Below are 26855 nucleotides of genomic sequence, written 5' to 3'. Positions count from 1 at the left end.
ACTTAAATTGCAACTCTCAAGGTGTGTATCTTTTTTAGTCAACAGAGCTTTGGCTGGGCTCGAAGCCCATCTAAATTGTGGTTTCAATCTTGGTTAATCACTCAAAGTTTCTGACTTCCGATTTCTCAAGCATTCATCTCACTGGTTTCACCTGTCTTAGGTCACTGTTTTCAACTGCAGTGGCTCTCCAAGTTTGTTGTTCAGACCAGCAAAACCAGCATCATGTAGAACTTGGTTAGAAACGCAAATTCTGGAGCTCCAACCTGAATTGGGAACTTGGGGAATTTCACCTGATACAGACTCCAAGGTTGACAACCACAGTTCCAAACACACTCTGGACCTTGGCGGATGGGAGCAGGGTGTACGGTGCAGAGGCTGAGAATGATCTGGGTTTTTCCGTGCCACCAGCTGGATGGCCCGCCTGCGACTCCCGCCTTGGGCTCCAGGTCCACGATTCCACCCGGGCTGCTCAGTCGTGTGCCTTCTCTGGGCGGTGGTTTCTGGAAGCGTCCTGCAGCTTGAGGGGAGAGGCGCTTCCACGAGTCCCTGAACCAGACTAGTTTCTTTTCCCTTGAGAGGATAATCTAGGAAGCTGAGAGGAGCAGGCTTAGGGCAGGCTTTGGGTAATACTGGCCTCCTTAGTTATGCAAGAGAGCGCTGCAGGCCTCCTGGGGTCATTCTGCTCCAAGGCCCGAACCGCGGCCACTCCCATCCCAGCCGGGAGGGTGCCTTTTTTCTAAGGCAGCTTGGTCAGGTGACCGTGGCGGCTCTACTTAGCCGGTGACGCGGAAGGACAAACGCTCGGAGGCCGCGGGAGAGCGGGCAGGACGGGGGCTGCGAGGCCATGCGATCCCCGAAGCTGCCCGGGCCGGCGCTCCCGCTGCTGGTCCTGCTGTTTCTGCCGCCGCCGCCGGGTTCCGCGGGAGGCCCCGCGCCCTTCGACCCGACCTGGGAGTCCCTGGACGCCCGCCAGCTGCCCGCCTGGTTCGACAAGGCCAAGTTCGGCATCTTTATCCACTGGGGCGTGTTCTCCGTGCCCAGTTTCGGGAGCGAATGGTTCTGGTGAGCACGCCTCCCTCAGTCTCCTCTGATCCTGCTTTGCACCCCACTGGCCTGCAGCCAGGACCCGGACCTCCAGCCTTTACGGGTTTGTGTCTCTTAGTCAGTTTCACCTCCTGCTGTTTGAACCGTGCTTTGCACATCCGGGTGTTACATTGATGATTTACTGGGTAAGTGGCTGGTGCTGGGTGAACGCTGAATTTTTCTTCCGTGTGACTGCAACAGTCAGACATTTGATGTGGTTCTGGCTTCTCAGCTTCTTGGTAGTTGCACTTATCAGTTGTTCTTATCACTCTGTGGCCATCGACCAAATAGCAGAAAAGTAATGGGCTTGTGTGGGGGTCGAGGGAGGAAGCACGGGCCTGAACTGCTGACCTTGCCCTTTGAACTTCAGGCTTGCTCCATTGCTGTTGTGCTGCTGCTTGTCAATTGCCAGTTGTTCTGCCATGAACAACAATTTAAACATAAATTCTTGGATATGTGAGACTTCTGTTCATTTGGGCATTCACTAGCTCTTTAACCTTCAAATGTTACCACATGTAGCTCAAGGAAAAATTTTAAAAAAGATTCCAGAATATTAACCCTGAGAAACTCCAATTATTAACAGATCGCTATGTGAGAAGTTATGAACAAAGCTAGTGGAGGTGGCGGAATTCTAGCGGAGCTAATCCTAAAAGATGGTGCTGTTAAAATGCTATACTCAATAAATCAGCAAATTTGGAAAACTCAGCAGTGGCCACAGGACTGAAAACGGTCAGTTTTCATTCCAATCCCAAAGAAGGGCAATGCCAAAGAATGTTCAAACTACTGCACAATTGTGGTCATTTCACATGCTAGCAAGGTTATGCTCAAAATCCTTCAAGCTAGGTTTCAGCAGTACATGAATCAAGAACTTGCAGATGCACAAGCTGGATTTAGAAAAGGCAGAGGAACCAGAGATCAAATTGCCAACATCCACTGGATCTCAGAGAAAGCAAGGGAATTCCAGAAAAACATCTACTTCGGCTGCATTGACTTCACTAAAGCCTTTGACTGTGTGCCTCATAGCAAACTGTGAAAAATTCTTAAAGAGATGGGAGTATCAGACCACCTTACCTGCCTCCTGAGAAATCTGTATGCAGGTCAAGAAGCAACAGTTAGAACTGGACATGGAACAATGGACTGGTTTAAAATTGGGAAAGGAGTATGACAAGGTTGTATGCTGTCACGCTGCTTTTTAACTTATATGCAGAGTACATCATGAGAAATGCCAGACTGGATGAATCACCAGCTGGAATTAAGATTGCTGGGAGAAATATCAACAACCTCAGATACGCAGATAATATCACTCTAATGGCAGAAAGTGAAGAGGAACTAAAGTGCCTCTTGATGAAGGTGGAAGATCAGAGTAAAAAAGGTGTTGAAATTCAACATTAAAAAATCTGAGATCATGGCATCTGGTCCCTTTATGGCAAGTAGATGGGGGAAAATGGAAACAGTGACATTTTATTTTCTTGGGCTCCAGAATCACTATGGACAGGGAATGCTGCCTTGAAATTAAAAGATGTTTGCTCCTTGGAAGGAAAGCTATGACAAAACTAGACAGCATATTAAAAAGCAGAGACATCACTTTACCAACAACGGTCTGTCTAGTCAAAGCTATGGTTTTCCCTGTAGACATGTATGGATGTGAGAGTTGGACCATAAAGAAGGCTGAGTGCCGAAGGATTGATGCTTTTGAATTGTGGTGCTGGAGAAGATTCTTGAGAGTCCCTTGGATGCAAGAGATCAAACCAGTCAATCCTAAAGGAAATCAGTCCTGAATATTCATTGGAAGTACTGTGGCTGTAGCTCCAATACTTTGGCCACCTGATTGAAGAGCTGACTCATTGGAAAAGAACTTGATGCTGGAAAAGAGTGAAGGCAAAAGGAAAAGGGGGCAGCAAAGGATGAGATTGTTAGATACCATCCTGACTCAATGGACATGGATTTGAACAAACTCGGAGATAGTGAAGGTCAGGGGAGCCTGGCATGCCGCAGTCCATGAGGTTGGGAAAAGTTGGACACAACTTAGCGACTGAACAAAATGTGGAAAGTGAGCTTGCTTGGTGTCTCAGTGGTAAAGAATCCCCCTGCCAATGCAGGAGACGCAGGCTTGATCCCTGGGTCAGAAAGATCCCCTGGAGAAGGAAATGGCAACCCACTCCAGTATTCTTGCCTGGGAAATCCCATGGACAGAGGAGCTTGGTGGGCTACAGTCCATGGGGTCTCAAAAAGATTTGGACACGACTTAGCAACTGAACAACAGCAGCAACATGTGAAAAGTGGTGCACAAAAAATTGCTCTTGAGATTTTACCTTGAGAGCCATATAGAAATGAATATATCATTCCTTTACAACCTTAAGTATCTCACATATCTTTCTTGATTAAATACTTCAGATATGTTACGTTCTTCAAGATAGAAATGTTACTACATATATATGTACACATAATACACATATGTACACATAATGCACATATATAATATATTCCTAAGGTAAGAAAAACAATGAATATTTAAATCTGCATTAAACTATATACATAATATACAACAAATTTAATTCATACAATATATATTCCATATGACAACTATAAAAAAACACTCAGTGTGAGAGACAGCCTCTCAGAGAGCTCTGTGGAACTGCTCTGAAGAGGTAAGTGTGGAGGTCAGTATGTTGTTCAGTTGTTAAGTTGTGTCCTAATCTTTGCAACCCCTTGGACTGTAGCCTACATTTGCGACTCCAGATCCTCTGTCCATGGGATTTCCCAGGCAAGAATACTGGAATGGGTTGCCATTTCCTTCTCCAGGGGATCTTCCCGACCCAGGGATCAAACCCACATCTCTTACCGCTGAGCTACCAGGGAAGCCGGAGGTCAGTATATATGTCGTTTTTTGGTGAAAGGGGATATATGCAATCAGCACACACTTTGACAGAAAGTTACCGCTAGTCGCAAGAAGGTTACTGCTCGTCACCAAGAGCAGACATCTCCCTTAATGATTTTAGTGTTTTCTAGCTATGAGAAACATGCAAGAAATTGGGCTCATAAAATCTTCTGAAAATATCTGACTATCTGAAAGGCTGTTCTGGCAGTTTTTCTCCACCCTGTCCTTTCAGGGTATTTTGAAGGTCAGCAACTACAGTGGTTAACAACTTCATTCTTATAGAACCAGATGGCAAGTGACAATTTTTAGTTGGATGATACAATACAGAGTATAAATTATATATTGTATTAACATGACACTGTAAACATTGTACCACTTTCTATAAAGATATTGACTTTCTGCAACCAGTAACTTTTCTTATTTAGTTAGGCCAATTGATGTAAAAGAACTGTATAAGCTATGGGGTACTATTCATATACTCTTTTGAAATCAACTTGTGAAATATGGGACTCTTTCTTCTCATAACCTGTATTACCAAATATATTTGCTTCAGGATATTATAAATCTTTCTTTGCAAGTTTTGTGCTGTGAGGCATTTTGAATTTATTTTTGAAATGTTTCAGATTAGCAAGGTACATAAATTAACAGATTTCTTCATCTTATATTGTGTGTGCTTGGTTGCTCATTCATGTCCAACTCTTTCTGACCCCATGGACTGTAGCCCACCAGGCTCCTCTGTTTTCATGGGATTCTCCAGGCAAGAATACTGGAGTGGGTTGCCATGCCCTCCTCTAGGGGATCTTCCTGACCCAGGGATCAAACTCACGTCTCTTATGCCTCCTGCATTGGCAAGCAGGTTCTGTTAACCACTAGCACCTTTAATCAACTGGAAAGATTAGGTAAATATACATTTGATGCTAGAAGAGGATTTGATGTTTGTTAGTTGAAACTAGTGCTCTGCACAAAACAATTAGCTTTGAGTCATCTTATTCTTTGTAATGGTTAACTTCTTATTTTCTACAAATGAACACAAAGTTGTTTGTTTTGACCTAGAACAATAAAGATAATTCTCATACAAAACAGTATATTTTTGATGGTCTGGAAGTGCAATAACCCTGTAGAAGATTCTTAATTATCTGTAGTTTCCCTTTGTGTCCCCCTCTAAATCTCTGATCTCTACTCGATTTGACCTGGGGCAGTCAACAGCAAAGATGAGTATATTTGACTATCCTTAATGGCAGCTCAAAAACAAATATAAATGATGGGCTGTTTACTGTAAGTGCTTCTTCTCATCTCTATTACTATGAAATTTGAGAAGTGACTCTAGACTATAATAGAGAATGCAGGTTCAAATTAGATGTGCTAGGAAAAAATAGAAATCTCTTATCTTTCAACTTTCTGACTCTCCCAGTTTCTCTTTTGCAGTTCTATTTAAAAGATACAAGTGCATCATGGATCAATTAGGATACTTTCACTTCAAGGTACAGAAAACCCAAATAAAAGGTATAATAATAGGGTCTTATTACTATACATAACAAGAAATTTAGAAGTACTTGGCTCAGTGATGAAATCAAAGTCCTGGGCTCTTTGTCATCCTCAGCCTGTTGACTTGTCCTATCATGGCCACATGATGGTGACCAGGCATCACGTCACAAAACCTTGTCCAAAGGCAGATTGTATCTCTTTCTACTAGAGAGGAGACCATTCCCAGAATGTCCCAAGTTGGCTTCCCCTCCAGTTCCACTGGCCAGCATGGGTCAGGTGTCCATGTGGTAGCTGTGATGGAAGCTGGGAAAGGATGTATCTGACTCTTGGGCAGGTAAAGACTAGTGCCTGTGACACAGTATGTCCTTCAGCAAAGCCTTCTCAGCAGAAAGAACCTCCTGGTCATCTTTGGAGATCTAGTGCTGATTATGAATTTGTTCATCCAGTAAAAACACTCTTATGAAAGGAGTAGTGAAAGGAAGAATAAAAGATGTGTCAGAGGGGGACTTGCATCTATTTCATGACCATGGGCTTACTGCCCTGTTTATATAAAATGTTTATCTAAAAATTATGCTTTCAGGATTTCCCTGGTGGTCTAATGGTGAAGACTCCGCACTCCCAGTGCAGGGGGGCCTGGGTTCCATCGCTGGTCAGGGAACTAGATCCCATATGCTGCAACTAAGAGTTCGCATGCCACAACTAAAGATCCTGCGTGCTGCAACTAACACCCAGGGCAGCCAAAGAAATAAATAAATACTTTTCTTTTTTTAAGTTATGTTTTCAATGTTTTCCTTCTGAAGCTCTGCTTAGGCAGTTGAGGCCCCACTGCTCAGAATAAATGCATATAACCAGTAATCCTTGAAGACTGAGTCAGTATATTAAAATAACAGCATCTTCTTAATTTTGCTGTCATTTCCTCCCCTACTTGTTCCCTGCTAGTGAATATAATACATTTGTGTTATATTTTATGCACTTTGTCTTCTTTTGAAGACTTCATCATTTATGTTACAAAGGACTAATTATGCATACTCCATGTTGCAATCTAAAAGTGAAGAATTAAGAGCAAATGGGTGACTGGTTTGTCTAGAATGTTCTGGTTGATAAGCTGAGTAGAATTCACAGAGGGATAGATGGAAGACTATGGAAGTTCATGTAAGCTTTCCTTAAGTGAAGTCAGACTAAATGGGGAAGTTAGGAAGGGAATCTTAGTAACATCTGAATAAGGGAGAATTTTAGTAAAGGGAGTTATAGTTGGCCCTTGAATAACACAAGTTTGGTCTACTTTTATGTGTATTTTTTTCAATAAATACATAATTGGCCCTCTATATTCAAGGGATTTGCATCTCTGGATTTAACCAACCTCAGACAGAAATTTTCATCTATTTTTGCTTGAATCTGCAGATGCCAAAACTGTGGATATGGAGGGCAGACTGTACTATGCCATTTTATGTAAGGGACTTGAGTACTCAGATTTTGGTACCTGCTGAGAAACATGGGACTCATTATCTATGAATACTGAGGGATACCTATATTTCAAGTGTTTATGTGTATGCTACTGATATGCTGTTTCCTTCATCCCCTTAGGTGGTACTGGCAAAAGGAAAAGATACCAGCTTATGTGGACTTTATGAAAAATAATTACCCTCCTGATTTCACATATGAAGATTTTGGACCACTATTTACAGCAAAATTTTTTGATGCGAACCACTGGGCAGATATTTTACAGGCTTCTGGTGCCAAATATGTTGTCTTAACTTCCAAACATCATGAAGGTAAGTAAGAACAACATGTGCAAACACTGACAGTGGTTATAAATGTGAAGTAGTTTTTTTGGAAGAAGAAACTAAAGCAGGCTCATCCACATGAAAACAGAGTTTTCTCTTAGGAGCAATCCCAGGTGGCTACTGACATTTGCTTGTAATTTAAGAGATCACGTAAGAAAAAGAAAAAAGGAGCATTAAGTATGCAGAAAGATCATACCCGCCACATATAGAAAAAAATGGAAACTGATCACATTTTGTTGTATGCATATTTAACAATTTCCAAGTAATGCAAGATTTGATTAAAGCCCTTTGAAGGAGGATGTGGTTTGCAGGTCAAAGTTTACAACTGAATTGCATTCTTTCCGTTTTCTTCTCACCTCTGTAATGCATTCTGGGAAGGTACCCTGGGGATTATTTGCTATTGTCTTACATCATGACCAACATATAAGGTGGTGCTTTTGGCCAACTCTTATATGACCCAGTTGAGGAAAGTTTGCTATTGATGAAAATGACACAGGCCACCTTTTCAGAACAGGATTGCAAGGCTGTAATGGTGCCCAGAAATATTAGAGGTGGTGGAAGAATATCTAAAAAGAAACAGAGTGGTTGAATTAGGGTTCTCCAGAGAAATAGAGCTAACAGGAAGTATAATACATATAGATTTATGATAAGAAACTGGCTTATGCAACTATGGAGGCTGAGAAGTCCAGACCCAAGACTGGCAGTTATATAGTTCCAGTCTAAGCCCAAAGGTATCAGGAACAGGAGAGCAGATAATATAAGTACCTGTTCAAATCTAAGTTAAAAGGCAGGAGAAGACTAATGTCTCAGCTCAAAGACATGCAGAGAAAACATTTTTTCTTTTTTTTTAATTAAAAAACAAAAAACACCACTCCTTAAACTTTTCTGCTTTTTTTTTTTTTTTTCTTTTTGGCTACAATGCACAGCATACAGGATCTTAGTTCCCTGACCAGGGACTGAACCCATGCCCCCTGCAGTGGAAATGGGGAGTCTTAACCACTGGATTACCAGGAAAGTCTGAAGAATTCTTTCTTAATCAGGCTTTTATTCTATTTAGGCCTTCAATGGATTGGATGAGGCCCACCATTTCAGGTGGGCAATCTGCTTTACTCAGTCTACCTATTCACATGTTAATTTCCTCTAGAAACACCTTCAGGAACATATCCTGAAGGATGTTTAACCAAATATCTGGGCACCCTGTGGCCCAGACAAGTTGACACATAAAATGAACCATTATAGTGATCTTACATTAATAGGATAGAATCTACCCATTACCATTCCCGTATCTACAAGATCAAGGAAACATAAGCACGTTATTATTGTTCCAACAGCATGTTAATAATTAGATAATCTGGCCCTCTCTGATGGTCCAGTGGTTAAGAATCTGCCTGCCAATGCAGGGGATGCAGGTTCAATCCTTGGTCTGGGAAGATCCCACATGCCTCAGGGCAACTAAGCCAGAGTTTAGAGCCCTCAAGCTGCAACTACTGAAGCCCATGTGCCCTAGAGTCCAAGCTCCACAACAAGAGAAGTCACCTCAATGAGAAGCCTGCGCACCACGGCTAGAGAGCAGCCCCCACCAGCCGCAACTAGAGAAAGGCCCGTACATAGCAACAAAGACCCAGTGCAATGAAAGATAAATAAATAAATAATTAGACAATTTGTTTGCATTGAAATAAAAAATTTTGTCTCATTATTTTATGCAGTGGTGGGTTGGGGGTTACGAGGGAAGAAGGAAAACCCAAAATAAGGAATCATCTTAGGATATTTTTCCTTTTGGCCACAGTCCAGTGGCTTAATGATTTTTTTCCTGCAGATGTTTCTCAGGCTGAGATGGATACTTAGGACATGTTGATTTCCTGATGCCTAGAACTTCTCCAGGCTATATGGCACAAGGTATTACTTAGCTTATTTAAACACACAGCAAAACAACTCTTAATCATGCTGTGAGGACAAATGATGTAGCTCACATTTATACACTTTCTAGGACCATATTGTTGGACGTTTTCATGCCTATGGAAGAGACCCTGCTGAGCCCAGTTAGGCTGGAAGACCACCGTGTGAGCTTCTGGTGGTGGTACTGAACCGAAGACCCAAAGTGGTTTTAACACTGCCAGACATTAGGGCTGCCAAGTTGAGACATATGGAGTAAGACTTTAAATATCACTGACAGTGCTTTGAAGCTTACTACAAGCATCTTTAGAACCAGTGTGAGCTCTTTTAAAAGTTTCTTCAAAATGAATCCAAAGAGTGTGTCCATCTTAGACTTGTCCTAATTTATAAGAGTAAAGTGTTACACCAAATACCTTAGGTATGTTGGTTCACAAACATTGCTTTAGATTTTAGTAGGACAGTAACAATGTATTCATGTTCCTAGATCCTAACTAAAGATTTTGAGGCTTTTATATTATTCCTTAAGTATTTTCAGTTTATATAGTGCTTTTATGGTTTTTATATAGAAAAGCCAGCAATCTAAATGCAAATTCCTTTTAAAATATGAATTATTTCAAAGTGCTTATGTAATGGCATTCTTCTTATCCATTTAGTTGGTAGATAATTCACTTTTAGGTAATTAAAGCACAACATCCAAGCTTATGATCTTAGAGTAGGATGAGATTACAGATGGTGGGTACATTTCAAGTAGAGAACTACTCGGGAAGAGTACCTTACCCCCACCTGGGTTAAATGAATAATGAGGGTAAAGGAGATTTACTACTGAACATGGATCATCAGTGTTCTATGAATCATACTATAATAAAGTAATTCTAAAACCAGGGACTATAATCTTTGATTTAGAAGACAGGAATCATGCAGGAGTACATCTCTGGTTCTTCACTGTAAGTAGTCACAGTCATTGTTTAGAATGGTGGATGTGGAAGATGTTCCCATCTCAGCTATGATCTGCTAATGTTGATTGTAATTTTGTACTAGACCTTGTGCTAGCCATTGGCTGAGGATATAGCAGGGAACACTGCAGACGTGACACTGTCCCTCAAGGAGCTTATCATCTAAGAGGGAGAATACCAGAGATAGATCAGACTATACAGACCTTATTTTCTTGGGCTCTAAAATCACTGGCAACCCACTCCAAAAGCTATGGTTTTTCCAGTAGTCATGTATGGATATGAAAGTTGGACCATAAAGAAGACTGAGCACCGAACAATTGATGCTTTCAAATTGTTGTGCTGGACAAGACTCTTGAGAGTCCCTTGGACTGCAAGGAGATCAAACCAGTCAATCCTAAAGGAAATCAGCCCTGAATACTCATTGGAACTGATGTTGAAGCTCCAGTATTCTGACCAGCTGGTGTGAAGAGCTGACCCATTGGAAAAGACTGTGATGCTGGAAAAGATTGAAAACAAAAGGAGAAGGGGACGACAGAGGATGAGATGGCTAGATAACATCACTGATTTAATGGACACGAATTTGAGCAAACTTCGGGAGATAATGGAGGAGAGAGGAGCTTCTCGTCCGGTAGTCCATGGGGGTCACAAAGAGTTGGACACGACTTAGCCACTGAACAACAACAATGGGGTACCCTGAGAAGTACTTTAAAAAATCTTACTTCTACTTTGTTTAAATTCTCATTTGTTAGGGACCTCCCTGGTGGCTAATACTCAGTGCTCCCAATGCAGGGGGACCAGGTTTGATCCCTGGTCAGAGAACTGGAGCCCACATGCCATAACTAAGAGTTTGCATGCTGCAACTAAGGATTCCTGCCTGCCATGACTAAGGCCATGTGCAGCCAAATAAGTAAATAAAAATATTTTTAAAATTCTCATTTGTTTCTTGCATGAAAGCAAAATATATACTAAGAAAAAAATGGTCATAAAATAGATGTTTGTAGAAACAGTGATTTATATGTCATGTGTACTGCCTCTATAACTTGGTGTTGGTATAGGTGCACATTTACTAGAACAGAGTTGATATGCTTACAGAGGCTTTTAATATGATGTTTCAGGCTTCACCTTGTGGGGCTCAGAGTACTCGTGGAACTGGAATGCAGTAGACGAGGGGCCGAAGAGGGACATCGTCAAGGAACTTGCAGTCGCTGTTAGGAACAGGACTGACCTGCGCTTCGGGCTGTACTACTCCCTTTTTGAGTGGTTTCATCCCCTCTTCCTTGAGGATGAATCCAGCTCGTTCCAGAAACAACACTATCCAGTGTCTAAGATGCTGCCCGAGCTCTATGAGTTAGTGAACAAGTATCAGCCAGAGGTGCTGTGGTCGGATGGTGATGGAGGGGCCCCAGATACCTACTGGAGCAGCTTAGACTTCCTAGCCTGGTTGTACAATGAGAGGTGTGTGTGCTACTAGACTGCTGTCGTGACATTCCTAATACCTGTATAACATTAGTTCTTGCTTCTTGAAATATTCCCCTTCAGGCTTGTTTGTGACATGGGAAGAAAATCATTATAAATAATGCATATTAGATATATCAATATTTACTCAAAATATCAAGAGTTACAAGAACACTGGAATATTCTTAACAAGCATTAGTTAGCGAGAATACTGGAGTGGGTTGCCATTTCCTTCTCCAGGGGATCTTCCTGATCCAGGAATCGAAACTGTGTCGCCTGCACTGGCAAGTGGATTCTTTACAATTGAGCCACCTGGGAAGCTCTAAGAATTACAAATCAGGAGTCAAATATAGCTTAACAGTCTGATTTTGAATTGAGACTAAAAAAAATCACAGCATCAAGAACTCTGAAGACTTATTTTGTAGGTCCCCATTTTCATCACCTCTCTGGGGCAATGCTGTTTATCCATCACTGTTTCTCATGATGTGCTTTTCAGTTCCTCTAATTGCTTCTTCGCATCCTCTTACCTTTGATAATCTTTGCTGCTTGGACGTCACCCTTGTCTGTCTCCTCTTTTCCTTCATCATCAGCATTTCATCTCTTCCTGTTCTTTTGTTTTCTAGCATGTTCCAGGCTGCCCCATTAGAACAGGGAGTTCTGACTAAGTTCCTCTATAAGGCTCACACTATATGGACCAAATTGGTATCTGTATCTAGAAAGTACTTGGCATTGTGCTGGGAAGTTAGGGAGAGTCCTGCTTGCATTCTCTGGGCCCACAGAGGATGCACAGACAAATCTGCTGGAGAGCTCTTGGTACATTATTGCAGTTTCTCTAGGTACTCCTTTCCAAAATGAAATACTGGGAGTCCTCCACTTCAGTTTGTGAACCAAAACGATCCCCTCTAAATGGAGAAATGTAGGAGGTACCACCTGCTATGATGAATAATGTCGTGGAAATATTTTATGCCACAGTGAATTCCATCCATAACAGTCAACTTTGCTGAGATCTTTCAATATTAGGCACAATTATAAGAGAAAGAGACTAGGGGAGAACTTTTAAATAATGGTAAAACTCTTTTAAGTGCTGTGTGTGCTGGGCATACATAGGTGTTTTACATAGATTGTGTTAGTTGATCAGTTGTGTCTGACTCTTTGAGACCCTATGGACTGTATAGCCCTCCAGGCTCTGTCCATGGTTCTCCAGGCAAGAATACTGAAGTGGGTAGACATTCCCTCTTCCAGGGGATCTTCCTGACCCAGGGATCGAACCTGTGTCTCCTGCAGTGGCAGGAGGATTCCTTACTGTCTGAACCACCTGGGAAGCCCAACTTCTGTTCTAATAACAGATGAAGAAATTGATTATTCAGAGGAGTTAGGTAATTTGCTCTAGGACAAGGAGCTTAGCAAGTAACAGGCCAGGACTACAACTTTCTCAGGTCTAGTTTACTTCAAAATCAATTATATTCGACTATGGTTATTTTCTAGAAGTGGATTTCAGTCAGACCTCTTTTCAGTGACATTGCTTTTGTGTAAATTTTTTTTTACTTTTTGTTTAAAAAAAAAAAAATCATCCTTTTCATTTCAGCCCAGTTCGGGACACAGTGGTCACCAATGACCGTTGGGGAGCTGGTAGCATCTGTAAGCATGGTGGCTACTATACATGCAGTGATCGTTATAACCCAGGGCATCTTTTGCCACATAAATGGGAAAACTGCATGACAATAGACAAGTTTTCCTGGGGCTACAGGAGGAATGCTGGAATCTCTGACTATCTCACAATTGAAGAACTGGTGAAGGTACAGTAAAATGTCTGGTGACCATTATGGTAACATTCGTAATAGTGTACATGTGTGAGAATTATGTTTCCTAAAGTGTATAGCTCAACGGCCTGTAAACACAGGACGTGACTTCTTTTTCTGTGTGTGTTCTCTTAGATAAGTGATTAATGATGGAATTGTTTTCTTCCTCTAAGAACTATATTTATTCTTAATTTTTAAGCAACTTGTACAAACAGTTTCATGTGGAGGAAATCTGTTGATGAATATTGGGCCCACACGAGATGGCATCATTTCTGCAATTTTTGAGGAGCGACTGAGGCAAATGGGAATCTGGCTAAAAGTCAATGGAGAAGCAATCTATGAAACCTACGCTTGGAGATCCCAGAATGACACTGTCACCCCAGATGTATGGTAAGTACTATTTGATAGAAGAAGGCATTTAACATTTCTCAGAGATAAAGAGAACAGTATAATAAAGAGGAAATTGGATGAATGCCCACCTATACAAAACATTTTATTTACTCAAAATCAGTGTATTTTAAACACTTATTATTTATCAAGCTGAGCTGAAATAATCTCTAGATTCCTCATAACAGTGGAGAAATTTTAGGGAGAAATAAAATTTCTTACAAAAATTGTAGGTCATTAAGAAAAATGGAAAAAAAAAAGTGCTGAGTGGTTAATCCAAAAGAGACTTTTGGTTTAGTCAGGTAAATTCTAACTTTTGCAGGTGTTACATCTCATCAAATTAGCAGGAGGTGCCATAGGGCAGGAAAAATATATTCTAATCAATCTAAACCTGAACTTTCTTTAAAATTAATTGTCTCAACTGGCTAACTTTTAACTAGTATCTCCTATAAAAGCATATGGTGGTTTCTGATGTAGGATCTTGACATATACAAATAAGAGTAGTCCTCCCTGCTGGCTCAGACTAAAGAATTCCCCTGCAATCCGGGAGACCTGAGTTTGATCCCTGGGTTGGGAAGATCCCCTGGAGGAGGGCTTGGCAACCCACTCCAGTATTCTTGCCTGGAGAATCCCCATGGACAGAGGAGCCTGGCGGGCTGTAGTCCATGGGGTCACAAAGAGCCGGACATGACTGAATGACTAAGGACAGTACAGCACAGTATTAGTGAAGCTCTAAAAGTTCACCTTGTGTTACCACCAAAGCGAGTACAGCCTGATCAAGCATATACCAAAAGATTAGACCAAATAATCTACTTTGAACTTATGACTTAAACTGTCAATTCACTGAAGAAAATAAAGTGAGGCAGTCTACACAGAAGCAGCTAACTGTAGAATTTTAGAATGCTGGATCTGGGAGAAACCATAATGAGAACTCAGAACCAATCTTTCATTTTACAGAAGCTAGTTTTAAATTTGGCTTTAGAATTTGCTTCTGTGTTTATATTTGACAATGAGGGTGTCTGATCTGGAACTTGACAATTATTAAGAATTATTCCATTAAGTTTTCTTTCAATAAGTAAAGATGAAACTCTAACTCCTTAACAGTCCCTATCAGGCTGTTGCCTGGCTCCCCTGCACTGAGCCCAGGTGGCCACTCTCCCTGCCGCATTGGAGGACCTCGCCCCCAAAGGTTCCTGTGTGTTTCCCCTCCTTAATGCATCTTCAGACGGCGATCTAGACTCCCAGGGCCATCCTTGAAATCTTTTGAGAATGTAAGCCCTGGCTCACTGTTGCTGTCCCCAGAACTTAGTTAATGTTAGTCCCTCAGTTGTGTCCGACTCTTTGCAACCCCATGGTCTTAGCCCACCAGGCTCCTCTGTCCATGGGATTCTCCAGGCAAGAATACTGGAGTGGGTTGCCAGAACTACTCTTCATATAATTCTGATTGTCTATATTCACAGCTGTTCTAATTTTCTGGCCCCTCAGTTCTTGGGCTTCCCAGGTAATGCTAGTGGTAAAGAACCCGCCTGCCATGCAGGAGACTTGAGATGCAGGTTTGATCCCTGGGTTGGGAAGATCCCCTGGGGGAGGGCATAGCAACCCACTCCATTATTCTTGCTTGGACCATCCCATGGACCGAGGAGCCTGGCAAGCTCCAGTCCATAGGGTCGCACAGAGTTGGACACGACTGAAGCGACTTAGCAGGCACACAGTTCTTGTACTTCTCCCTTTCTGGGGATTCTGTCCCCTTCTTTTGGTCATACCTTAGATCTTGCATTTCCAATATCCGTACTCCTTCCACGATCTCAGTCTGAATCATTCCCCTGTCTAATTCCCTCCTCTTGTATTTCAGTTCACTTCAGCTTCCAAACGGCTCTTTGGAGAGAGTGGAGGTTGAAACAATCATTCATGGCCAGTGATTTAATCAATAATGACTGATGAGGCCACCATATAAAACCAAAAGAACGGGGTTCAGAGAGCTTCTGGATTGGTGGCGGTGCCGGGAGAGCGGGGCACCTGGGGAGGGTGTGGAAGCCCCCTGCCCCTCCCCACACACCTTGTCCTGTGTGTCTTTTCCATCTGGCTGTTCCTGAGATACATCCTTTTATAATAGACTGTAATCCAGGAAGTAGAATTCTGAGAGCTGCTCTAGCAAAAAATGAACTCAAGGAGGGGGTTGTAGGAACCTCCGATCTATCGCCTGTGGGTCAGAAGCCCACATGACAATCCGGACACGTGACTGGTGTCTAAATTTGGGGAGGGGGCAGTCTGGTAGGAATAAACCCTGACCCTTTGGAATCTGACACTGCCACTGGGTAGATGGTGTCAGAATGGAGTGGAAATATAGGACGCCCAGCTGGTCCCTGAGAACTGCCTGGTGCTGTGGGAACTTCTCCCCGACACCACACGCATACACTGGGATTGGGGTCAGAATCCTTTTGGGTACTTTTTATTGCTACCATGGGGCTATTTTTTCTTCCCTCTATTAAAGAAAACATTGGTAAATATTTACTAAATGGAGGTATCTCTGTAAGATAATTCTGAACCTGACCCATAAATAATGAGAAATATTACTATGCATTTTTGTTTTTTTTCTTTTTAACCAGGTACACATCCAAACCTAAAGATAAGTTGGTCTATGCCATGTTTCTCAAATGGCCCATGTCAGGACAGCTCTTTCTTGGTCAGCCCAAAGCTACTCTGGGGGCAACAGAGGTAAGAGGGAATTTTGTCTTTATTGTTCCTTTAAATTGCTGACTAGAATACCCTGAGGAAGACATTAACTTTTAACTTCTAGGTGAGCCTTATATGTATTCCATTTACATCTCATAACAGTAATTTTAAAATGAGATTTATCAATGGCAATATTTGGCAAAAACTGTTGAAAATTTTGTTTCATTCCCCAGAAAACCAAACTTATAAAACAGTTGCATCATCTCCATGGTTATCAATTAAAATATCTTCTCCACAGTCATGCTATGTTGTTCAGATTCACTGCATGTATCCAAAAATGACTCTTTTCGTAAAACTGGAGTTCAGATTCTTCCCCTGACATCTCGCCCCAGAACACATCTGAATAAATGTAAGATGCCATGGCCCTATTATTTTAAGTTCTTAAAAAATTTGGAGAAGGTTAAAAGTTAACCTTCCCTGCTGGCTCAGCAGTAAAGAATCTGCCTGCCATGCAAGAGATGATGCGGGTTCAACTGAGGGTTTGACTCCTGGGTCGGGAATATCCTTTGGAGAAGGAAATGGCAACACACTCCAGTATTTTTGCCTAGGAAATTCCATGGACAGAGGAGCCTGGTGGGCTACAATCCATGAGGTTGCAAAGAGTCAGACAGGACCGAGTGACTAAACAACGACAAAAGGTTAATCTAATAGTTGTGGCCATCAGCTCTGGCAATGAGTTCATTTTAATATATTTTATAACTTATTTTTAAGATAAAAATTTTCTGGGAGATGAATGGTCCAAATTCTTCTCCTTAAACCATTTTTCCATGTTTCATTTCTAACACTTGTGGCTGATCAGGCAGAAAGGGAGATAAAGAGTTCAAATCTGATGTTTAACTGCAGCTTAGAGGCCTGGGCATAACATTTTCTTTTTATTTTATCTGTGTCCTCTTTGTTGTTGTTTAGTCACTCAGTTGTGTCCGACTCTTCTGCGACCCCACAGACTGTAGCCCACCAGGCTCCTCTGTCCATGGGATTTTCCAGGCAAGAATACTGGAGTGGGTTGCCATTTCCTTCTCCAGGGGATCTTGCCAACCCAGAGATCAAATCTGCATCTCCTGCATTGCAGGCACATTCTTTACAGCTGAGCCACCAGCGAAGCTTTGGCCGCCATTAATACTGTTATTTGAAAGTCCATGGGTTTTGTTTTTGTATTATTCTACATGATAAACATAGTTTTCTGGTTCAAAATAACCACAAATATATAGAAAACTACTTATGTAAATTCATTTTATGTAAGACTAAGGATATAGAACAGTTACAGTAGTAATTGATTGCACATACATACTGTTGATTAGTGGAGGTTATTGGACCATCTGGGGAGGGAGGGTGGCTGGATAAGGAAGGCAAGCCTTTCCCCAAACATCCTGTGTCAGAGCCAGGCAGGCTTTAGTTGTGCAGATTGGTTCAAAAGTAATTTTCTCCACTCTGATGCTATTCAGTCTACACGATTATTCCTCAAATTCTGCACACTTGCGAGAGTAATAAAGGAGCAAGAGAGATGTATACACTCATTTGGATCATGAATTAAAGCAACTTGCGATCCACTAAATAGAAGTAAAACAAGGAATCTCCTGTCTACATTGCTCTTTAAGAAATATCAACTGCTTCTTCCCAATACAGTGAGGGAGTCAGAGACACATATGGAGACATTTATGTGTATGTTTTAAATTTTAGGTTAAACTCCTGGGACATGGACAGCCCCTTCACTGGACTCCTTTGGAGCAAAATGGCATTAAGGTAGACCTGCCTCAGCTAACCATTCATCAGATGCCCTGCCAGTGGGGCTGGGCTCTAGCACTAACTAATGTGACCTGATCTGCAGTAGAGTGCTTCCTGATGCAGTTATCGCTAAGGCTAGAATATGTATCAGGTTTCTGTAATTGTAGCACATGGAGAAAGCAAATGTAAAAGTGGCCAAGAATTTCCTAAATTACCCACACAACTGTTTTAACTCTCCAGTGCACTTTGCTATTGATGTCTCTTCACACTGACTTTATTTCCATGTATGAATCAGAGGTGGGGATCTTTGTTGTAGTGAGAAATTGGTGGTGGTAAAGACTGAATCATGTCTAATGCCAAATTCACATTTTGAAGCTCTAAGCCTCAATGGGGCTTCCCTGGTGGCTCAGTGGCAAAGAATCCACCTGTAATGCAGGGGACATGAGTTTGATCCCCGAGTTGGGAAGATCCCCTGGAGAAGGATTGGATTTGGAGATTTTAAAGAAGTAACTAAGGTTAAATGAAGTCATCAGGGTGGGACCTTAATCCAATATGACTGGAGTCCTTATAAGAAGAGGAAGAACACGGATGGAAGCACACAGAGGAAAGACCATTTAAGGACATCGTGAGAAGGTGGCCAACTGCAGCCAAGGAGAGGCCTCAAGAGAAACCAGACCTGCAGAAACCTTGGGCCTTCAGCCTCCAGAACCGAGAAAAAATAAATGACTGTGGTTTAAGCACCCTATCTGTGGTATTTATTATGACAACTCTAGCAGACTAATAAGGGCTTCCCAGGTGGCTCAGTGGTGAAGAATCCACCTGCCAATGTGGGAGATGCGGGTTCAGTCCCCGGGTTGAGAAGATCCCCTGCGGAGGGAATGGCTACCCACTCCAGTATTCTTGCCTGGAAAATTCCATGGACAGAGGAGCCTGGCGGGCTGTGGTCCATGGGGTTGCAAAAGAGTCAGACACAACTTAGTGACTAAACAACAACAACAACAACAAAGACTAATACAGGGTCATAGGTATATAATAAATTGGGCTTAATGTTTATGCTTACAGTAACTGTCTTTTTATAAAGACATTGTCATCTTCCTTCATGGTAATAAAACTAATGTTTACTATAGATATTTAAAAATATACAGAAATGCCTAAAGACAAAATCACTAAGGTCACCATTATTAATATTTTAGTATTTATTCTTCCAGGGTTCTTTAGGGAGGAGGCGAGGGTGTAGGATTGGAGGAGGTGTGGGCTTATTTTTGTAGGTGGGCTAATTTGAGGTCCAATTTAAATGAATATTTTTTTTTCCTGTATTTATTTGCCTTTAAGCAAATTGAAGTTGAAAACCTATCTGAAAATTATAGTCTATTCAGATCTTCCCTAAGAATGATGCAAAAATACTGATATTGATGTAAATTTAAAGAAACACTGATTAAAGAACTCACTTCCCTTAACAAAAGATGCTTCACAAGGCTAGATCTTTAGCTGAAGAGCTACAGGCTCCATTTTGTTACATTAATCAAATGTGGATATCTCATTGTTCCCTGTAGACGCTTCAAGTAGAGAGGGAAGTAAAACACTATTCACATTTATTTTCTAAAATCATCTTGAAGTTGAAAATATTTTAAAAAAATTATTCATTGCTGAAGTTTCTACAACTACCAAAATTTTAAAACCATTCTAAGTATTGACATGAATAAGTACTTTAAGAGTTCTAAATGCCAATTACCATATTATTAGAGGTCCAATAAGGACAGATTTACATGATCCCCAACACTAGACTAAGAGAAAACAAAAAAAGGGAAAAAACTCTGAGTTAGAAGAATCTTAACATAAAAGTGAGGTCATCTGAAGCAAATAGTTTTGAGACTAAAATCTGTCAGTCATTTAAATTCCTACCTTGTCGATAATGACCTTTACAAATAGAGAATATAGAGGGAAAATGGAGCTATTTAAGTAAATTATAATTAGATACAGGGTTTAGTTAATGGGTAACTATGAAGAAGCTAAATGATAAAATACAGATCAGCATTCAGAGGTGCTGATAAAATGCTTTGCTAATCACCATATATTATATATGGAACAGAATGAGACATCAAATTTAAGTTTAACATATATCTTGCTTATATATGAAATATACTGTAAGTGGGACTTGTAACAAGGATTTTAAAATAGTCCATCAAATTCTTACAATTATCACTGGTATGAAGGGCAAGAATTATGGTAAGGGTAATTAAAAATCAGATCTCTCATTACTTATTTTAAGCTAATAGTTCTTATCCCCCACAACTGATTCTTTTCCCAGAGTTACTATATAGGCACAAAATTGACTTGTTTTAAATTTCAGTAACATTGGATTTTTCTTTAGTAATGAGAGAAATATTGAAGGCAAGAAAAACTAGATTGTTAAGACTAGATATAACTTTAATAAGGTTTTATCTCATTTTCTTATGAGTGCCATATTGAAACAACACAATTGTTCAGACTAATCAAATAAATATGAATTAGGGCAACAGACGGAGAAGGCGATGGCAACCCACTCCAATATTCTTGCCTGGAAAATCCCATGGACAGAGGAGCCTGGTAGGCTGCAGTCCCTGGGGTCACTAAGAGTTGGACACCACTGAGCAACTTCACTTTCACTTTTCACTTTCATGCACTGGAGAAGGAAATGGCAACCCACTCCAGTGTTCTTGCCTGGAGAATCCCAGGGACGGCGGAGCCTGGTGGGCTGCCGTCTAGGGGGTCGCACAGAATTGGACATGACTGAAGCGACTTAGCAGCAGCAGGGCAACAGAAAACAAGACAAGATGTTTTGCTCTCTGTTCATTTTTTATTTTGTAGGTAAAAGACTGGGTTAGATAAAAACCTTCATGTTTAACTTGCAAACAAATAATTGTTCATATCGAATTTTTATATATACACAGTAACAAACATTTATACAAGTTTGAAGGAGAAAGTATAAGCTGTTTTAAGTAATTTCCATTTAACCAACTCACTAGAGTAATGGATGCTCTCCATTTTCTTGGAAAAGAATACTAATTGACACCTGGGCAAGATGCAGGCTTTCAGTTAGCAGGCTTCTGTCTGGCACATACTTCACCTCGGTTTCCACTTGCTGCAATCAATTTGAAAGTGAAAAGTGAAAGTCGCTCAGTTGTGTCTGACTCTGCGATCCCATGAACTGTAACTCACCAGGCTCCTCTGCCCATGGAATTCTCCAGGTAAGAATACTGGACTGGGTTGCCAATTCCTTCTCCAGGGGATCTTCCCGACCCAGGGGTTGAACCTGGGTCTCGTGCATTGCAGGCAGATTCTTTACCATTTGAGCCACCAGTAAAGCTCATGTAACAGGATATGTTTACCACCAGTTAGCTGAGTTTGTTACTGCAGTGGGTTGAATAGTACTCCCCAATAAATCAAACCTACTCAAAAGCTCTCAAAAACTACTCAAGGCTTCTCTGATAGCTCAGTTGGTAAAGAATCCACCTGCAATGCAGGAGACCCTGGTTCGATTCCTGGGTTGGGAAGATCTGCTGGAGAAGGGATAGGTGGCCCACTCCAGTATTCTTGGGCTTCCCTTGTGGCTCATCTGGTAAAGAATCTGCCTGCAATGTGGGAGACCTGGGTTCAATCCCTGGGTTGGGAAGATCCCCTGGAGAAGGGAAAGGCTACCCACTCCAGTATTCTGGCCTGGAGAATTCCATGGACTGTATAGTCCATGGGGTCACAAAGAGTTGGATATGACTGAGCGACCTTTACTTTTACTCAAAAGCTCAGAATGTGATCTTAGAATCAGTGTCTTTGCACATGCAATGAAGAATTAAGGTAAGTTCTGAGGTAAGATCATAGTGGACATGGGGTCACAAACATGTAGAAGATGACCACATGAAGATAGGCAGAAACTGGAGTTATGCTGCTGAAAATCAAGGAATACGTGGGGCCACCAGAAGCAGGAAGAGTCGAGGAAGGTTGGAAGGATTCTTTCTTAGAGTCTGCAGAGGGTACATGGTCCTGCTGACACCTTAATTTTGGGTTTCTAAGCACCAGAATGGTGAGAGAATAAATTTCTGTAGTTTTAAGCCACATAGTGGTAATTTATTACAGCAATTCTAGGAAACAAGTCACCAAACTGATTATGTTTGGTAATTTATGATAAATTTGATAAAATTTATGTTTTTATCATGTTACATAAGTAGATGAAATGAGTGTGAAGAGTTGTAGTTTCTGTGAAAACAAAGTTGAATACTTTGGAAAAACTAGATGAAAGTGTTGCTTTCCCCATGCCCAATTTAAATGTATTGGTTAATTATTCATAAAACAGTTCTAAAAGACTGGACAGAAACGTACTAAAAATCCACAAGTATTCTGTACCCATATACAACTATACAATGTAACACATATGATTTGTACAAGACAGTCAGAGAACACTTATAAGCATACCTACACTGAAAAGGTAGAAAGGACCAGTTCAGTTCAGGACAGTTCAGTCGCTCAGTCACGTCCGACTCTTTGCGACCCCATGAATTGCAGCACGCCAGGCCTCCCTGTCCATCACCAACTCCCGGAGTTTACCCAAACCCATGTCCATCAAGTTGGTGATGCCATCCAACCATCTCATCCTCAGTCGTCACCTTCTCCTCCTGCCCCCAATCCTTTCTAGCATTAGGGTCTTTTCCAATGAGTCAACTCTTCTCATGAGGTGCCCAAAGTATTGGAGTTTCAGCTTCAACATCAGTCCTTCCAATGAATACCCAGGACTGATCTCCTTTAGGATGGAGTGGTTGGATCTCCTTGCAGTCCAAGGGACTCTCAAGAGTCTTCTCCAACACCACAGTTCAAAAGCATCAATTCTGCGGCGCTCAGCTTTTTTCACCGTCCAACTCTCACATCCATACATGACCACTGGAAAAACCATAGCCTTGACTAGATGGACCTTTGTTGGCAAAGTAATGTCTCTGCTTTTAAATATGCTATCTATGTTGGCCATAACCTTCCTTCCAAGGAGTAAGCGTCTTTTAATTTCATGGCTGCAATCACCATCAGAAGTGATTTTGGAGCCCCAAAAAATGAAGTCGGACACTGTTTCCACTGTTTCCCCATCTATTTCCCATGAAGTGATGGGACCAGATGCCATGATCTTAGTTTTCTGAACGTTGAGCTTTAAGCCAACTTTTTCACTCTCCTCTTTCACTTTCATCAAGAGGCTCTTTAGTTCTTCTTCACTTTCTGCCATAAGGGTGGTGTCACCTGCATATCTGAGGTTATTGATATTTCTCCCAGCAATCTTGATTCCAGCTTGTGTTTCTTCCAGCCCAGCGTTTCTCATGATGTACTCTGCATATAACTTAAATAAGCAGGGTGACAATATACAGCCTTGACGTACTCCTTTTCCTATTTGGAACCAGTCTGTTGTTCCATGTCCAGTTCTCACTGTTGCTTCCTGACCTGCATACAGGTTTCTCAAGAGGCAGGTCAGAGAAAGGACCTGGGTCCTACATTAAATAACTGGCAAATAAAGATGACTTGTACTTTAAGTTAAAATATCTAAGAATATATGTGTTATTTTAAAAATGATATCCTGCTTTAAAAGACTTTTTGGATTAACCAAACAACTAAGGGGTCCAGATAAAAGGGCTCCTACTGTTCAATTAGAACACAAATTTGTAATGTCTATGGCCAGTTAGCTTCAAATACATATGGTTTTTTTTACCTTGTAATCTCTACAACTGCCACAACTCTACAAATGCAGATGACTCCAGGTGATAATTTTCTGATGATATGATCAGCACTCTATCCTTACAAAGTTACACCTGTTCAGTCTCAAAATTTCTTTGTATGAAATCATGGGTTAATTTTGCTGGAGGAGATGCATGCTCTATTACACACACATTCACTCATTTTCCAAAATACAGTTTTCCACCATTCTATTAGAAATTACATCATTATATTCTGTCAACTTTTGAAAAGAAGTACTCTACTTTGACATCTGCTTTGCCTGTTTGTTTTTTTTTTTTCAAACATATTCTAGGCATAGATTCCCTAGCAGTTGGCTTCAGGCCTCTCGTGGCCTTAGAAGAAACATCACAATTCATTTTATACCTTCTCCTATTTAGCTATATGTTGAAGGAACATAAAACAGCATAAATGATGCTACTGAAAATATATTTAATATAATGATGATACGATTCATTTCTTTCTGTCCTAGTTACCCATATAAATAAAGAACTACATATATACTAGAACAATGAATTATTTCTTTTTAGAAGTAAGTTAAAGCATTTAACAAGTTAAAGCATCAATTGCTCGTTAAAAAATGAAACCTGAAAACCAGTGTAATCTCCAAAAATAACAGCAAAAATGCTATGGGAGAAATAACTTAATAGCTGTAAAGTATTAACTCAATAAAACAATATTTTACTAAAATATTTTATTGTAATAAGATTCACTGTGCTCAAAATCAATACAAAGTAAGTTATAATTATTTACATACAAATAAATGAAACTATGTACAGTAGTTAATAATAGCTGAGTAAACAGCATCAACACAATATTCGCCTTTAAATCAGTATGTAGTTTCCTAAGGATTTTTAACAACAGTAAAGAAAAAAATTGCTGATCATAGTTGTTCCTTCTTATTTTTGGCCGTGCTATGGCATGCAGGATCTTAGATTCCCCAACCAGGGATCAGGGATTGAACCCGTGCCCCCTGCAGTGGGAGCATGGAGCCTTAACCACTGGACCACCAGGGAAGTCCTAATCCTAGTTGTTAAATTAACTGATTTCTATTAAAAAAGAAAGTTCTCAACCAGACATATTTAAGACAAAGTATTTATCCCTTTGAAGATTAACTGGAGAAAAGTCAGATTCTCTCCTGTATACTGCAGTCCAGTGAACTTTAAGATTAAACAGTATTTTTTCCAAACTTTATATCTACTTCCCAAACAGATTTTACCTCAGTATTAATGTCAAAGTATAAAGTATTTACATTATTTGACTTGGAACTAATATCCATGATGTAACAAACTATTAATTCTGGTATTTGCACTGTATACACTCAGATATGCCCACAAAAACCAGTCTGTTGATGGCTTTAAAAAAATATATTAAGATGCTAAATAAATCTATTTTATTATGAAGACTCTGATTAAGAATATATTTTTATTAGACATTATGGTAACAAATCATTATCCTATATATAGTTGATTTATTCAGTGCATTTTTTTAAAAAAGTAACTGAATTCCATTGTAGCTGTTCTTGAAGGAAAAAAAAAATCATTTTTCCAGTTGTTGAGGAGTACTAAAAGCCTCGTAGACATTAGCAGCAAAGTCTTTCACTTGCTCCATCATTAACAGATCCTAGCAAAGATGAGAATAAAACATGACAGTTTGTAAAAAGAACAGATAATCTGAATTCATTTCTGCAATCAGGCAATAAATTTAGCTCAAAGTTTTGTGGTATTAAGGCCAAAAAGAAAACCATTTAATGAAAGTAGCTTCTTTCATAATGAATTCCTGGAGATATTTATTAAGTTCTTGTATGAGAGACAGTGGATATGATAAGTATTAAGTGTGGCTTGTCAAGATGAACTGCTTACTGATGAAGGCAGAGACTTTTATGAAAATGGACAAAGATAAAGTTAAGTATAAATGCCAGAACTTACAACTTTTCCCCCTCACACTAAGAAGATCCAAAATAGTCTTCAAATGGATCTGTGTGTGTGTGCCAAATGCTGGATAAGTATCTGCTGAATATATGATTACAACAATATATACACACATACATAACCAACCACACATATATACCTGAGAACAGGGGTTCTTAAGGGATTTGTTAATGTAGATAAAGAAAAAATTACATCTTTATTTTCATTAACCTTTCACTGAAATCTAGCATTTCTTTTAGTTGTGTATGTAAGCAACAAACTGACAGTAGAACCTGTGAGGTGGCCTTTAGCAGAATTCAGACATTTTTATATCATATGCTAGGTAAGTTGCAGAAGTTACATGAACTGTCATTTTAAAAAGTATTTTGAAACTGTATGCAGTTGGTTTTCATTAAAACCTACATATTTTACAAAATACACTTATAGGCATTATTCTGAGGTATCCATAGGCTTCCCCAGAGAGTGAAAGGATCCATGGCAACAGAAACCATTATGTGGTTTATGCAGCCCAGTGAGCAGCAGAGAAACAGGAAGTGAACCTATCCTTGATGTTCTCTCTTAAGCATCAGAAAATCCAGGTGAGCTTACCAAATCTTCATCTCACAAGTTCATAGTTAAATTCTCTGAATACCACATGGTACTTTAACCCACAGAAATCATAATTAAAAAAATTGGTGGAAGGCTTGTCAATTAATGGTCTAGTATTATAAACAATCTACATCCAATGATACTAAGAAAATTTATTAATACTAAGCATTAGTATCAATTATGTTTGTACCTTTTATTTTCATTCTCAATTATGGACTTTAATATAGTATATAAATTATTTAAGCACCAAAGCTGGTGTTGTATTAAGTGTGTGTTAGTCACTCAGTCATGTCTGACTCTGCAATCCCATGGACTGTGGCCTGCCAGGCTTCTCTGTGGAATTCTCCAGGCAAGAATACTGGAGTGGGTAGCCATTCCCTTCTCCAGGTGATCTTCCTGACCCAGGGATTGAACTTGGGTCTCTT

General features: G+C 40.4%; 2 protein-coding genes and 1 long non-coding RNA gene across 5 annotated transcripts in view; 1 reads left to right on the top strand and 2 right to left on the bottom strand.

Annotated features, from left to right (window-relative positions):
* Positions 1 to 799: 799 nt before the first annotated feature.
* On the top strand, positions 800 to 18915 carry FUCA2 (alpha-L-fucosidase 2). 2 transcript variants are annotated; one of them, XM_081530983.1, is made up of 7 exons: positions 800 to 1062; positions 7031 to 7218; positions 11192 to 11531; positions 13117 to 13327; positions 13530 to 13720; positions 16324 to 16432; positions 18128 to 18915. In XM_081530983.1, the coding sequence occupies exons 1-7, from the start codon at positions 845 to 847 to the stop codon at positions 18266 to 18268; spliced, it is 1398 nt and encodes a 465-aa protein (XP_081387109.1). In that variant the 5' UTR covers positions 800 to 844; the 3' UTR covers positions 18269 to 18915. The 2 variants fall into 2 exon arrangements, with proteins under 2 accessions (XP_081387109.1, XP_081387110.1); XM_081530984.1 differs by having other exon boundaries at positions 800 to 1229.
* On the bottom strand, positions 8155 to 17922 carry LOC145522035 (uncharacterized). The gene is made up of 4 exons (XR_014065857.1): positions 17739 to 17922; positions 15774 to 15917; positions 15481 to 15592; positions 8155 to 12867 (listed from the first exon to the last, which is right to left on the bottom strand). It is a non-coding gene; the product is annotated as an uncharacterized LOC145522035 (long non-coding RNA).
* A 6404-nt stretch (positions 18916 to 25319) lies between the features above and the next one.
* The window catches only part of PEX3 (peroxisomal biogenesis factor 3), a 31074-nt gene continuing 29538 nt past the window's right edge, over positions 25320 to 26855 (bottom strand). For both annotated transcript variants that reach the window (XM_081531026.1, XM_081531025.1), the window contains one exon: positions 25320 to 25534. In XM_081531026.1, the coding sequence (XP_081387152.1) occupies positions 25451 to 25534 (84 nt within the window). In that variant the 3' untranslated portion in view covers positions 25320 to 25450. The remainder of the gene's footprint in view (positions 25535 to 26855) is intronic.

Source organism: Giraffa tippelskirchi, chromosome 9 (genome assembly GCF_054371585.1).
Source record: "Giraffa tippelskirchi isolate mGirTip1 chromosome 9, T2T-mGirTip1v1.2.pri, whole genome shotgun sequence".
NCBI classification, from domain to species: Eukaryota; Metazoa; Chordata; class Mammalia; order Artiodactyla; family Giraffidae; genus Giraffa; species Giraffa tippelskirchi.
Note: the sequence above shows the minus strand (reverse complement) of the source record. Positions and strands in the feature narration are given on the sequence as shown.

Bases quoted from the DNA above. Each gene is read 5' to 3' on its own strand.
- FUCA2 (XM_081530983.1), top strand. From the start codon at position 845: ATGCGATCCCCGAAGCTGCCCGGGCCGGCGCTCCCGCTGCTGGTCCTG. The intron at 11,532-13,116 runs GTGTGTGTGCTA...TTTTCATTTCAG, and splicing joins GCCTGGTTGTACAATGAGAG to CCCAGTTCGGGACACAGTGG. The intron at 13,721-16,323 runs GTAAGTACTATT...CTTTTTAACCAG, and splicing joins ACTGTCACCCCAGATGTATG to GTACACATCCAAACCTAAAG.